The sequence below is a fragment of the Dermacentor variabilis genome, chromosome 8 (assembly GCF_050947875.1).
Source record: "Dermacentor variabilis isolate Ectoservices chromosome 8, ASM5094787v1, whole genome shotgun sequence".
NCBI classification, from domain to species: domain Eukaryota; kingdom Metazoa; phylum Arthropoda; class Arachnida; order Ixodida; family Ixodidae; genus Dermacentor; species Dermacentor variabilis.
In genome coordinates, this window is record NC_134575.1 from 25,881,351 (window position 1) to 25,896,269 (window position 14,919).

Sequence of the window (14,919 nt, forward strand, 5' to 3'; positions counted from 1 at the left end):
ATACTGTGGCTGGATACCGCCATGATAAGCGTATTTGAAAGAGCTGGGCATGTATTACTGAAGTCCTTACTACACATCAGGTCTGTCTCACCAAATCTGCACATAATTTGCAGTTATACTGAATCAAAGAAGCCAAGCTTTATCAGTGAAAGAAACTCCGACGGTGTCGTTCACTAAAAGGGTGGAACCGCATTGAACTGTGAACGTTTCAACTTCATAAGAAAAAAAGAGCACTGCTGTAGAATGTTTTTATTTTAAATGTTTTTCTTGGTCTTCAATTCTTGCAAGCCACGCATAGTTAATATTCTGGATGAAATAGATAAATGACACTACCTCGGGATGCAGTCCGGAACGATCATTTCTGGCTGTACTATTGACTCGGCCATGCAGCGTACGCCGACTGTCTGGTTGAGCATTACATCATGCGAAAGCAATAGTATCGCTGAAAGAGATTGTCAGAGAATAAATCTCTTGAACTTGGTACCAGACAAGAGTCACTGTCAGGTGACAACCCTGTGTGAAGTATTCGTACAAACAAGCCAGGAGTGCGATTTAATAAATGCATGTCCCCAAACCAGAGTCTCAAACATGCAGCCTGTCGAGCTCTTGTTACATAGACCTCAAGGCACTCCCTAGTTGTCATCCGCATGATACCTCTATATTTGTATTGCTCAAATCTAAGCCACTGCAGTTGTGCAAGGCTGTGTACGGTGAATGTGGTTTGATGCTAGGAATAAATTCAGTACCCAATACCCTGAACAATGGAGCCTTCCTTTGCAGTTGTACACCCGTGAGCAAAAGTATACGGACCACAGGGTCGCCAGAAAAAAACAATTTCCTTATAATTAACACACATAAAGAAAACTGACAACTGCACTAGACAATTTGTAATGCCAAGTTTGGACTGGTCCATAACCCTGGTCCGTATACTTTTGCTCATGGGTGTACATTATTGTACACTTAGGCTTATGATGGTTCGTGAGGGGTGAAAACTGTGTGCTGTACTCTTATCAAGGTTTTCAGGTGGTTAATGACATGAACAACAGCAACAACAGGTCTGTTAAGCCAAAGTGTAATCACGGCTTAAAGTGCTAATGGATATGGTGGATACTTGGTGAACAGACTCGAAGTGTGATGCAACAAATCGCTGCAAGAAAACACCACTGCAGTGAAAAAATATTGCACCTTTCTTTGGATAGTAGCATAAGGTACGTTGTACGTTTCATAAAGGCCGAATAATGACAATTGGAATTTCAGCACATTAAAACAAAATGAAAATTATATTTATGCTGCAGTGCTTAACCTTAACAGCATCACATAAATATGTTGGCCATTGCCAAGCAAGCCCCCTTGAAATAAAATGCCTAATGAAGCACTGTAAAGCACGATGGGTAAAAGAGAGCAAGGAAATAGTGCAAGCACATGCAAATCGTCATGCATCTTTTAGCCATTGTTCCATGTGTCCACTGTAAAACAACATTGCAACTGGTGAGCGAGTCGTAGTATCGCTTCTATGTATGAAAGAACCAAATGATTAGGTCATAATTTAATTACCCATGCAATGAATGTGCTGCTTCATGAAGTGTGAGTGGCAGCTGAAGTGCACACCTCGCACGCTGTAAAAGATGGTGTTTCAGTGTCATGACGTAACGCTGGTAGGTTGCACATGAGCGCACCTGAACACCTTATCGAAAGTACGATATTTATGATTATGTGATGATTTCAAGATGGAATCACACTGAAGAATCGCATTCACCAGCGACCCATAGTACGTTACAGGGTGAGCGCGCCAGTCTTCTCATCTACACAACAGCCTCGTCAATCGACCAGACCGTAGGGCAGGTCACCGTCGCCGTCTCGATCCGCCTGGTCGAACTCGTGCGTCTTGACGTCCAGGTCTTCGCCGTACTGGATGGCGTTGTCTATGACGAGCAGCAGATCGCCGATGCTCTCCTCCACCTTGATGTTCAGCGGCATGAACTTGACGAGGCTGTACTCTTCTACGACCTTGGCAATGGCCTCCGAGAGCCGCGCGTTCCTCTCGTCCAGCCTGTCGTCCTCCAGCAGCAAGCTGGCGTCGGGTTCGAGGAAGCGGCCGATTTTCCTGCGTCCCGCCTTGTTCAGTAGGTCCATCTTGGTTATGACGTTCACGTGCGGTATCTCGAAGTTGACCATGGCGGCGAGCGCCGACAGGACGCCCGAGAAGAACTTGGACGTGTCGACCAAGAACTGCGAGTCGATCAGAAACACGCCGCACACCCGGAACTCCCAGCTCTCGAGCGTTTGGATGAGTCTCTTCATGACATCCAGGTGAGTGTAGAGCTCGATCTGGCCGGGGCAGTCGAAGAGGAAGTAGTCGTCGCTGTCCTCGCCGAGCTGTTCCTGGAGCCACTCCACGTTTTCGGTCAGGTACTCGAAACAAAACACGAGCGCCCCGTTGGGACCGAACCTGAGCTCCTCGTCTTCCATGACGTCGTCGACGTGTATCAGAGTCCGGATGTCGAACGAAACGTCGTAGTCGAAGTACTCGGCCGCGGGGTCCAGGTTGACAACGTGCACGGTGCGGCCGACGGCCTCGCAATGCTTGGCGATGGTGCTGCAATAGGTGCTCTTGCCGCTTCCAGCAGGACCCATGACGAGCTGCGCGTACCGCATCTTGTTAAAATCACCAGTGACTTATTTCGCTTCGCTTAAACCTAGAATTGCGAACAAAAACATGGACGAGGTAACGCTGCGCGACCCGTCGCCCGCCACTAAGTTTGCGCTTATGGCGCGTTAAAATGCGCAGCAACCTTCCTCATGGCAGCAACCAACTATTATAGGAGGCGTTGCAGCAACACAGGGCGCCGCCATCTTGCCGGACAACGTTGCCGGACAGCTTTGCAGAAGACTGCCAAGTTTGTCGGAAGTGTTCATGTTGACCACGGTGCCGTTGGCTTCGCCTATAAGAGGAACCAGCGTCTAACCACTGTAGTAAAAATGAAGCAGCAGTCGTAAAATATGTAACAATAAAATTATTAACATAATAAAGCACAGTCTTGCACTCGAAAAGAGGTTTTAAGAAGAAGCTTTAGCTCGGGCCCAACCCTGATGCGGCCTATTGAAATACATGTTAAACGCAAAAACGCTTTCCTGAGATAACCTCTGGACTCATTTTAATGAAATTTGTTGCGTTCGAGAGAGAAATATAAATGCTAGTGACTGCTGGAAACCGAATTCCGATTTTTGTTATAATAACTTTAAAGAATTCGTAAGTTCGAAAAAAAAAATCGAGAACATATATTGCGGTTCTGTAAACGGCATCTATTAGATCATTCAACGCGGACAAATTTGATATGTCAATTTATATCTTGCGTAAGTTTGTTACGTTGTGTGCAAGAGTCTTGCAAGAGCTCTATTTTTCATATTACTGAATTTTATTTAGATTCATGTGTAACATGTGCATTTTGTCCGCTTTAGATGTGCTGTAAATTGCGATTCAAGGAATTGTGACATCTTCTTTTCCTTGCTGAGTTAGAGTTGTAAACTTGATAATTTCGTTTCCTGATAATTTTTTTTGCCAATTTGTAATAAAACAATATGTAAATCGAAAATTCGAAACCAGCAGTCACTAGACTTTATTTTTTTCTTTTATATGCAGCTAACTTCGTCAAGTTTGGTGCAGTGGTTGCCGAGAAAAACTAATTCTCCATTTACATGTATTCAGAGAGGAGCACCCCAGCTAACACACACGGATATATATATATATATATATATATATATATATATATATATATATATATATATATATATATATATATATATATATATATATATATATAATTCAAGGAAGGGAGTTCTGTAGTTCCGGTGCACAGGGTGAGTGAGTGAGTGAATAAACTTTTTTGCAGGTCCGGCGAGGACGCGAACTTGTCGCGCACCCGGCTAGACATGTAGAAATATTTAATAATCTCGTTGTGAGTAGCGGGAGCGTCCCTGTGACCGCAGAGAGGAGGGGAGTCAGTGCTTCTTATAGAGGAAGCGCGGTCGGTGAGGTCACGTGCAGCCTCGTGAGCAGACTCATTTAGGTTCGGGGGAGCAGCCTCGACCGACCCTACGTGAGCGGGAAACCAGTGAATTGAATGGTTTGTGAGAGCATATGGACTCGAGCCGCTAAGAAGACGAACAGCTTCCTTGGCGATGCAACCCTTCTGAAAAGCCCTAAGTGCCGTTTTGGAATCACTATAGATTTCGAACCCACGACCGTCTAGCAGGGCGAGGGCGATGGCGACTTGCTCGGCGACTCCGGGGTCTGACGTGCGAATCGAGGCGCTATTGGAAATCTTGCCGCTCGAGTCGAACACAACGACGGCAAAGGTCTTCCCGTCACTGTACTCCGCGGCGTCGACGACGCTTGCTCTAATGTCGTGTTGCTTGATCTGTTTGAGAATTGCTGGTGCTCTGGCCTTGAGTCTGCCCTCGTTGTGGCGCACAGGTAGTTGAAGAAACGAAGGAGCACGCTTACGAAAATTGCATTTTTAATGTTTTAACGTTTGGGCCGTGCCAACGTTAGCCAAAATTTTCAATGATAAAAAGGATTAAAAACATGGTGCAAGATACGATTTTAGGACCTCCGCTATTCGGTCGTCAGAAGTCTGAATACCGTATATATATATATATATATATATATATATATATATATATATATATATATATATATATGTATCGTATCTTGCACATGTTTTTAATCCTTTTTATCATTGAAGAGCTTGGCTAACGTTGGCTCGGACAACACATATGTACGATTTATAATCTACATACTCTTCAATTAAATAAGATCAAAATAACATGGTGCAAGATACATCTTAAAGAACTCCGCTGTTCGGTCGTCATAGACACGCACCGTGGTATTTAAATCTTTTTGTTTGTTTTTCTTGTTGTTGAACAGCTTTGCTAACGTTCTAGCTGGGATACACGGCGTGCGGCCCACGACATTGTGAAATACATTTAATGAACACCTCTAAGAACATCCGAAAAAGAGCGTCGCCGAAGGCGACAAACGGAGCCGGCGCCTCCTGGCACGTGCGAACGAAACTCGCTCTCGATGCCAGACGACGGCCTCCGAGATCTGGCTGCGGCCCTCCGAGATCGGGCGCCGGCCCGACCGCGGCCCGATCACCGCCGCAAACAGGCGTCCCTGCAGGCCGCCATGCTGTCGAAGCGGTTGGCGCCGGCGAGGCACCGGTGCGTGAGCAGCGCGTTCAGCGACGCCCTCACGCACAGGCCTCGGCCGCTGGGCAGGATCCGCGCGAAATACGGGAACCGCAGCCGCTCCTCCTCGCACGTGGCCGACGCCGGGGGGCGACACTGCGGGTCGCGACTGCCGCGCCGGCCCTCGCACTGGCGGCGGCACTGCTTCAGCGAGGCATGCAACTTGCCGGTCCCGTTGACTGGACACTCTCCCTGCGGAAAGCCCCACTCGGCGCAGCGGTGTCCGTCGAAGTACCACCAGCTGCCGGTCACGTCCTCCCTGAACGCGCAATACATATGTACATATAGCAGCGCCACATTCTCGCAGGCAAGCCGTCGTGCCAGTAGCCCCGATTGGTCATCATCTATGAAGAAGGTATATATAGATCATCTTGAAGGGGCAGCGCAATATGACGAAGACGGGATGCAGGAACACAGAAGACAACGCTGCGTGTCCTGTGTGTAATTGCTGCCTTCTGTCTTCGTCATATTGCGCTGCCCCTTCGAGATGTTCAACCAGTACCAACTCGCCCCAAATGTCGATCCTTCTACAGTATATATAGATGTTGAAGAGTCAGCACATGCGTCTGCAAGGTCTATACGCTGATAGCCAAGCTCTAAAAAAGGCCTACCTGCGGATGTTTATCAAGAAGACCTATCGACGATCAGTAGTCATCTATAATTAAGCGCCTACAATTGCGGCTAAACTAGCACGTCAGCCTACGCCGCCTGCAAATGTCAAGAGAGTCTATAAATGCTGAGTGGTCGGCATCTAAAGTGTCTACACTGACGGCCACGCTCGTATATTAAGGCTTCACTTCAACAGCCTAATTAGTCTGCAGTATAGGTTTTTACGTAGAGTACTCGGCGTACACCCTTTGGCGTGCCCCTTCTGCCACACAACCATAGTCGTCATCTTCCTTGACGCGTTTCCTTTAACGCTGTGAGCCCGGTACTTTCCAGTAACGAACGGCATGCGCGTTATCAGCATGATAGCATTCCCGACAGGAAGTAGCGGGCGCGGCGTTTTCAAGAAAGGAAACGCATCAAGGCAGATAACGATTAATGTGTGGCAGAAGGGGCACTCCAAAGGGTGTAAACTGTTCTTAGAGTGCATGACAGCTACAGCATTCTGGACAGGAAAGTAACGAGCACAGAGTTTTAAAGAAAGTAAACGCGGGCAAGATAGATGATTATTGTTGTGTGACAAATATACACCCCAAAGGGTGTAAACTTTTCTTACACTCTTAAGCAAAATTATACCGTTTTGCCACACAACGACAATCGTCATCTGTCTTACCCGCATTTCCTTTCTTTAACGCGGCGAGCCCGGTACTTTCAAGTAACGAACTGCATGCGCGTTATCAGCATGACATAGCACTCCCGACAGGAAAGTAGCGGGCGCGGCGCATTCAAGAAAGAAAACGCAAGCAAGGCAGATGACGATTATTGTTCTGTGGCAGAGATACACCCCAAAGGGTGTAACTTTGCCTAATGTATTTGTGCCGTGGTTGATCGTCTAATTCCCTTGCGTACCTCTCGCAGGCTGTGAAGAGTGGCTGCTCGAAGCAGGCGTCCCTGTTGGGCCCTTGCAGGAGCCCGCAGGCCCGGTAGCACTCTTCGAGGCTGGCAAACCGGTTCGAGCCGCGGTTGCACACGGCCACGTGATCGGCGCCGCTGGATACGCACGCCGCAGGCGAGGCCCGGTATTCGTCCCGCAGAGCCGGACAGTAGGTGTAGTAGGCGGCGCCGCACGCATTGGCCTGTCCCGTCTGTAAGCCCAATATCGAGGCCGCGTGAGTGCTGAGATCGCGTATTCTGGTTAGGAGAACGTCAGACGGAAGCACTGACGTTAGAGGAGTACTGGCATACGCATTGTCGACGTTCCTCTCTCTCTCTCTTTTTAGGTCCCCAAATCATCCCTTAGAGGAAATATCGGCTAGCGCCAGACCTCCCTAAATAATATACTGTAACACTTTTTCCTGCTATTGCCATATGGCGTCACTATTGCACTATTGCCATATGACGTCAACAAATTCTGCCCTTGTCTACGACGTCACGATAAAGGTCCATGACACCAGGTCCTGCATTTTGGATATAAGTATCCAATTGAGATATCTCGCAAGTGTTTCCCAACCTTCGAAGTCGCTAACCTTCGAAGTTGCTATGTGCGAGAAGCGCGTGGAAGTAATTGCACTCGGGAATTACGGGTTCAATTTCTGCTTTTCGAGCAACCTCGAAAATGTTTGTCCAGGATGAGTCAATCGGGGGGGGGGGGGGGGGACTGCTCGCAATAGGAGCTGTGAAGAAGGGAAGTGTGCTTTAGAAAGAAAAACGCGGGTAAAGCGTAGCACTCTACATACACGCGGTATACGAGCAACTCCGTCCAGTGCAACGAAGGCTGTAGGGCTCGCGTCAACGAATCGGCAATCAATTCGAGAAGCACCCGTGTGCTGAGATTTAGGAGCACGCTAAAGAACCCCAGGTGGTCAAAACGAATCCGGAGTTCCCCCGCTATATACGGCGTGCCTCATAATCAGATCGTGGTTTCCGCACGTAAAACCCCATAGTGTATGTAATATTTCTTTTTTTTTTCTCTTTGCATTACCACTCAATGCCTACATATGCCCTTTCCCTCTTTCCGCGGGTAATCGCAATATACGCCTATGAACGCCACTGCGAACCCGCTATCTCTTATCTGCAATAGTCCACCGATAGAAGTGCTATGATTGACGCATATATCGGGTGTTTCAGCGAAGACTCTCAAATTTTCTTAGTAATTGCCTGTGACCAGATAGCACAATTCCAGTCCATGAACTGGTCTACTCGAAGAGGCGGGCATTACTCGCAAAAAAAGAAATATTAAATGCGTAATCTCCTATTCAACAAAAAAAATCCCTAATTAAATTACCTTGTGGCACATGTTGCAATTTACAAATTCTATAGCCGCGGAGTTCGCAAGGCAGTTCCACTTGAAACGAATTCTCAGGATGATACCCGTTTCGAGATATTAATTCCCGAACTTTGCGGAGAAATGCGTTGGCGTTCCAATTACTTCGTGCTTCAATGCGCGAAACGACGTTCTGTTAAGAAAGTAAGTGGAACGAAGTGTGCATATTTTACCGCAAGTTCGACGGTGCATAATCTGGTAAATGGTGTCACCAACACAATTCTTTTTTAAACGGATGTGCCTTGCAACCTCGCACGCTAGAATTTCAAATTACAATCCGTACAATAGGGTAATTAGTTAAAACCATAATTAGTAATTTTTTGTTCATGAGCGGATTATGCGTTTCAGTTTTTTTGTGCAACTATAATGTCCGCCTATTCCGAGTAGACCAGCTTAAGACTAGAATTGTGCTCTGTCTGCCGCACGCAATTTAAATTTCTTTCTTTTTTTTTTGACAGTGTTCGCTGAAACTCCTTGTATAACTCACACTAACCACCGCCTATCCTTACACTCTAAGAACAGTTGCACCCTTTGGAGTGTATATTTGCCACACAACGATGATCGTCATCTGTCTTGTCCGCATTTCCTTTCTTTAACGCGGCGAGCCCGGCACTTTCCAGTAACGAACGGTATGCGCGTTATCAGCATGACATAGCGTTCCCGGCAGGAAAGTAACGAGCGCAGCGTTTTCAAGAAAGGAAATGCGGGCGAGACAGATGACAATTATCGTTGTGTGGCAGATATACACTCAGAAGGGTGTAAACTTTTCTTACACTCTAAAACAGTTGCACCCTTTGGGGTGTATATTTGTCCCACAACGATAATCGTCATCTGCCTTGCTTGCGTTTCCTTTCCTGAAAACTCGGCGCTCGCTACTTTCCTGTCGAGAATGCTGCGTCACACTGAAAACGCGGCGCCGTTCGTGACTGGGAAGTACCGGGCTCGCCGCGTTAGAGAAAGGAAACGCGGGCAAGACGGATGACGATTATTGTAGTGGGACAAGATAAACCCCAAAGGATGTACATTTTTCTAAGAGTGTAGAGTGTAGAGTGTATCGTGTTTGTGAGACCATGCAAGAGACAAAGGTACACCCTTTGGGGTGTGTATCTGCCACACAGCGATAATCGTCATCTGCCTTGCTTGCGTTTCTTTTCTCGAAAACACCATGCCCGCTACTTTCCTGTCGGGAATGTTCACGCTAACGCGCATGCCGTTCCTTACTGGGAAGTACCGGGCTCGCCGCGTTAAAGAAAGGACATGCGGACAAGACAGGTGACGATTATCGCTGTGTGACAAAAGGCTGTAATTTTGCTTAAGAGTGTAGACTGGGGAGGGGGGCGGGGCGAAAGCAAGCATGAAGAGACGATGTTCGAAACGAGATCAGCCGAACCGCCGAACCCTCTCCCTTTCGATCGGCAACACAGCGCCGATATCGGCGCCGCCTGGGCGCCGCCATCCCACCCTCGGATAGCGTGCTTCGCCTTGCTCACGCATTCTTTTAAAGCTTGCGATAGTGCGTGCTGTCGTGCTTACCGGTGTGCTTCCAGACGCCGCCGAACCTTGCGCAGCGCCGTTGCCTGCGGCGGAACCGCCGGACGATCGCGAAGAGACATCGCCGGCCGACCGCGACTGAGACCGTCCGCGGTCGGTGACCATCCGGTCGTGGCCGTCGACTTTGGCGTGGCGGTGGAACATGAGGCCACCTGCGCGACGACTGCCCGCTGCCCGGCCGGTGGTGGTGGTGGTCGCCGCGGCGAAGACGAGGCCGCTTCCGGTTCCCGCGTCACGTACGGCCGAGGACAGCAGCATCCAGTTGGAACTGGCCGCCATGCATATGGTGGAGGCCAGCAGGACGGCGCCGACAAGGGCCACGGCGGTGCAGGCCCAGAATCGGGAACGCCCGCTCGTTCGGCCCTTGGCAGGGCAAGGAAATGAACAGTCACGCGTCCACTTCTCTCGAGAAGCGTGTGGAGTGGGGGGCGGTGGTGGTACACGAACAAAACTGAGCTGAGGTTCCAGGAATCTCAGACGGACGACGAAAAAGTGCGCCGGAAGCATGGAGAAAGGAGAAACTCAAGGAAAGAGACTGAAGCTAGCAGAACTCGACCGATATACGGGTGATCATGTCAAGGTAAGTTTTACATTTCTATACACCGCCGTTGCGCTAGCCGCGCTCAGCGAAGCTTCTCCGAAAAGACGACGCGTGCGCGATCGGCAACGCTGCCGCTCTGCAGAACGCGCTGCAACGTCCATGGCACGTGGCTTCCTCCGCGAACGAAAGTCACGTGTCAATTTAGTCTTGCGTATCCTTGTTTACGGGACAATTAGCGACGAATGCTAAGGGAGCTGGTTGTTCTTGCTGACGTTAGTTTAGTCGGAGGAGTAAAAAGCTTAATTAGGAGGCGCTCTCTGAGTAACCGCAGTTGGAGGGGAGGAGTTGCCTCATAATTTGGAGGTGCCAGATCATGAAGGCTTCGCGGACAGTGACCTAGGGACCTCTCCAATTTGTTATCGTGTTGAGAAGGGCGTGGTGCGCCACGAGAGAGCCACGGTGCAAACGTGAGAGTATGCAGTAAGGTACCTCTCTTCCCTCTCTTTATAGGGCAGAGAGGGACGTTTGTTTAGGCAGTATATATACCCTGTTTCAGCTAACGTTATCCAAGCTGTTGAACACATCAAGAGAAAAATTCAAGAAAGCCGTGCAAGATACAGTTATAAGCCCTACATTGTTCGGTCGCCAGAGTTCTGAACATCGTTGAACATTGAGCATCGTTCAAGTGTTCGAATGGTCGCAGATGATTGATAAGATGACAGTGCAGAGCGTTATCACGGAAAGTTTCGCCATGCGAAAGATCTGCGCTAATAAACTTGTCCCGAAGGTTTTGACGGACGAGCAAAAGCAGAGGCGGATGACTGCTTGCAAAGACCTTCTGCAACGCGTTGAACACCCCCGCGGCGTTTTGGACAGCGTAATCACGGGAGACGAAGCTTGGATATTTCGATACGGCCCGGAAACAAAGCGGCAAAGTTCCGAATGGCACATTCCGGCATCACCTCGTCCAAAAGAAGCTCGAATGAGCAAATCCACAGTGAAAGCCATGCTCATTGTTTTCTTCGACGCCAAGGGGTTGGTCCACTACGAATTTGTACTTGAGGGGCAGACAGTCAACGGCGCTTTTTACCTAGAAGTGCTAAGAATACTGAAGAGAAGGGTCAACCGGGTGAGGCCAGCCATCGCCGGAAATTGGAAATTGCATCACGACAATGCAGCCAGCCACATCTGAACCAAGGTCAGCGACTACCTGACGATAAACGGCATCGCGACGATGCCGTTTATCCCATGCACAAACGTGAAATTGTCTCTCAAAGCACACACCACCATGGGACCCTAAGCGCCGTCAAAGAAGCTTGTACGTGCGGCCTTAAGGACCTTCCGGAATCCGCCTACCGGGGAGCCTTCGAGTCGTGGAAAAGCCGTTGGCAAGAGTGGATCGACGCTCAAGGGACATACTTTGAAGACTCTTGAGGCATTGGAGCAATATCTCTAATCTATTTTTTCGAAACTTTTCCCGATACTTACTATACAAACACCGTAGTTCGCGATCGCACTTAACCGAGATACTTCAGTGATTCGACCTACACACTGCTTTCGGCGTAAGTATGCGTAAGGAAGCCATTTACATCGGAGGACACTTCGGCGGCTGACGACTCCGAGGGACCGCAGGCCAGACCGTGGGCCTCGTGTCCCGGCGTCCAGTGGAAGTAACCGGTGTCGTCTACCCAGGGGGCGACACCCGTCGCGGCGCGTCCTTCGGCGGCGGGAGTAGCCTCGGCTACCCGTAGCAGGAATCCCCAGGAGGTGTTCTGCTGCGCTGCCATGGATGAGCGTGTCGGGAGCGTCTCGAGCCAGCCGCCGCCCGTGAAACCTAGGGGTTCTTCCTCCTCTTCTCGCGCGCAAATGGCTCGTGCACCAGGACCGGTCCGTGCCGTAAACTCACGATGATGATGATGATGATGATGATGATGATGATGATGATGATGATGATGATGATGATGATGATGATGATGATGATGATGATGATCCCAGGTGGTGGCACGGGCCCGCGGTGGGGGATTGGCAATGAAGCGGGCAGTAGACCCATTGAGTTAGTATAACGATATATGACATATAAGGGGTGATCATTCTTAATTTAGCTTTCCGGGATTTTAAAAAAAATTCACCTGTTGCTTGATAACATAATTCTAGTCCTTGATCTGGATTATTCAGAGAGGCGGGTATTACTTGCACGGGAAATCTAAACAAATATTTAATTAATTATTAAAAGGTCACTAGCTAACTTCTTAGCTATACTTTACGGGACGTATGGCAATTTACGAATTCCAGACGGTGGGCTTGCAGGGCGTATAAAGTGGATACGCCTAGCCAACTCACCGGCTCCAATTCGTAAATTGCAATATGTGGCGTAAAGTAATTAATACGGTAATTAGTGATATTTTGTTTATTATAGTTCAATATGTGTTCCGATTTTTCGTGCTGGTAAGGTCCGCCTCTTCAAATAGGCGAGCTCAAAGACAGGAATCATGTTATCAAGCAACAGGCGGTTTTTAAAAAAAAAATCCATAAAACTAAGAAATGATGTCACCCCGCATACTTCCCATCGTCATGCTCAATACTGGAGATAACGCAGTAGGTGCTGGAAATTCAGGTTCGTGGTCGGAGACGGAGCTGGAATTCCACGCCGGGTCACTTTTTGTGCATGAAATCTGGCTCATACGATGAAAGCTTACTGAAGAGATAACTTGAATGACTGGACTTCCTTCCAGCGATGCCACCGCCAATAAACCTGCCATATCGCTAAAGACAGAAAATGAAGAAAAAAATTCAGTCCACCCTGCGAAGAAGGATGATCAATGAAGCTGTGTATGTGGGCCCCTTAATGGCGTACCTGCGCCACCGGTCGGTCCGGCATTGCGCTATCTTCGGGATCGGCCCACGTGTGGGGATCGCTTAACGTCTGCGTCTCCTCCGTCGATGTTAGGCCCGGCATGTATGGTTAGGCCATACATGCAATCGCTATCTTCCGAATATTTTTCAACACGCGGACACGATAGTGAAGAAAGTAGCCCTTAACAGCCTTGCTGTAAAAAAACTCAAGTTCAGACACTCAAATTTTCATTTTTCATTTTATTTACTCTAAAGGTCCATCGCGCATTACATAGTGGGGGGAGACATTTTTAGCACAATGAACACTGCTAAAATATACATGCACACAACAAAGAATATAGCGGTGCCAATAACACTTGCATAAGCACGTTTGCATAAAGAAGTATACATACATACATACATACATACATACATACATACATACATACATACATACATACATACATACATACATACATACATACATACATACATACATACATACATACATACATACACACACATACATACATACATACATACATACATACATACATACATACATACATACATACATACATACATACATACATACATACATACATACATACATACATACATACATACATACATACATACATACATAGGGGAGGCAAATGATTCAAAGCTTTCAATGCTTGCGAGTCACAAGAAGCCAATAATGACATAGAATCAAGGACGACCAATTTGGAACCTGCTCAGATGAATTTAATTCACGGGTGGTAATGGCAGCTGAAAGTTCTGCAAGAATTATAGGCGGTGAATTCTGGAAGGCGAAGTGAAAAGACACGATGGAGTATAAGACAATGTTCCATATTCATTGTCTACATAATTCTGTAGCATTTTTTCTCTTTCTCCTGTTGCTTATATCGCTTATTGTGTGTTGTACAGTTATCTTCCCTAACTTTGCTGCTACCTTGACATTTCATTTTTCATTAAATTTTAATTTACTGGACAAGACTTCTAACGAGAGCAATGAAAGTGTTACCTCCCGAGTTATAAATGCTGTATTACGAGGTGATATACGGTAATATTTTCGTTTTTCATATTGATATCGATGATGCATCATTTATCGTCATTGTTAAAACACGATAAGGACCTTCTATGGCGACAGCTAGCAGTGGTTCCCTACAACAAACATACATGCTGACAAGTCAACGTCGCGTAGTAAATCCTAGGATAATTGGCCTATACGAAAAATGAAATTAGAGAAACGTTTCGGTTAGAACAAAGCTAATGGTCTACAGAGCTACTGTATCGCTGTTCTTCCAGGCGAGACATCTTGTTTACTGCTTACATATCCATATCGCGGACGTGTCATTTATCCCCGATATATTGACGCCGAAGACATGTTTATCACCATAAGTATGACGCGGCAATAATTCCTAAAAAGCTGCTGCAGACGACAGCAACAATATTCCATTACATCACAAATATACGTTGGCGCACCTCCTACATCGTATATAAAAATAATTAAATTACTACTCGGCACGTTCATATATCGCAAAAGAAACTTGTTGCAACAAAACGAACCGAGGAATCGGGCTGTTTTATATACTTATCCCAGCGATTCGTAATTCACCGAATCGCACTAAACGCTAACGAGCGAATGCGAAAGGAGACTTTTACAAACGCGACCATAAAAGGCCGCACCGTGGGCGCATGCACGCGCCCTTGCAGCGCATCCACACCGGGCTACCGAATACAAAGTATAGGCATGCTGTCGGAGCATTCTCTGTCCTGGGGTCTCCTGCATGCACTGTCCGCGCTACCGTGC

At 47.6% G+C, this 14,919-nt stretch overlaps 2 protein-coding genes across 2 annotated transcripts; both read right to left on the bottom strand.

The window, feature by feature from the left end:
- Positions 1-234: 234 nt before the first annotated feature.
- Positions 235-2,833, bottom strand: LOC142589861 (GPN-loop GTPase 3). Its single transcript, XM_075701503.1, has one exon. It carries the CDS (start codon positions 2,653-2,655, stop codon positions 1,819-1,821), a length of 837 nt encoding a protein of 278 aa, XP_075557618.1. The 5' UTR covers positions 2,656-2,833; the 3' UTR covers positions 235-1,818.
- A 2,137-nt stretch (positions 2,834-4,970) lies between these two features.
- LOC142589863 (uncharacterized) lies at positions 4,971-12,129 on the bottom strand. Its single transcript, XM_075701505.1, has 4 exons — positions 11,861-12,129; positions 9,713-10,093; positions 6,766-7,001; positions 4,971-5,509 (listed from the first exon to the last, which is right to left on the bottom strand). The coding sequence occupies exons 1-4, from the start codon at positions 12,056-12,058 to the stop codon at positions 5,155-5,157; spliced, it is 1,170 nt and encodes a 389-aa protein (XP_075557620.1). The 5' UTR covers positions 12,059-12,129; the 3' UTR covers positions 4,971-5,154.
- Between the last annotated feature and the right edge of the window lie 2,790 nt (positions 12,130-14,919).

What these genes read in the sequence shown, in the direction of transcription:
- LOC142589861 (XM_075701503.1), bottom strand. Translation starts at nt 2,655, where the DNA reads ATGCGGTACGCGCAGCTCGTCATGGGTCCTGCTGGAAGCGGCAAGAGC.
- LOC142589863 (XM_075701505.1), bottom strand. Translation starts at nt 12,058, where the DNA reads ATGGCAGCGCAGCAGAACACCTCCTGGGGATTCCTGCTACGGGTAGCC. An exon ending in CCGCCGAAGTGTCCTCCGAT is followed by an intron (nt 10,094 to 11,860) that starts GTAAATGGCTTC and finishes TGCCCTGCCAAG; the next exon opens with GGCCGAACGAGCGGGCGTTC. An exon ending in CGGCGTCTGGAAGCACACCG is followed by an intron (nt 7,002 to 9,712) that starts GTAAGCACGACA and finishes TTGGGCTTACAG; the next exon opens with ACGGGACAGGCCAATGCGTG.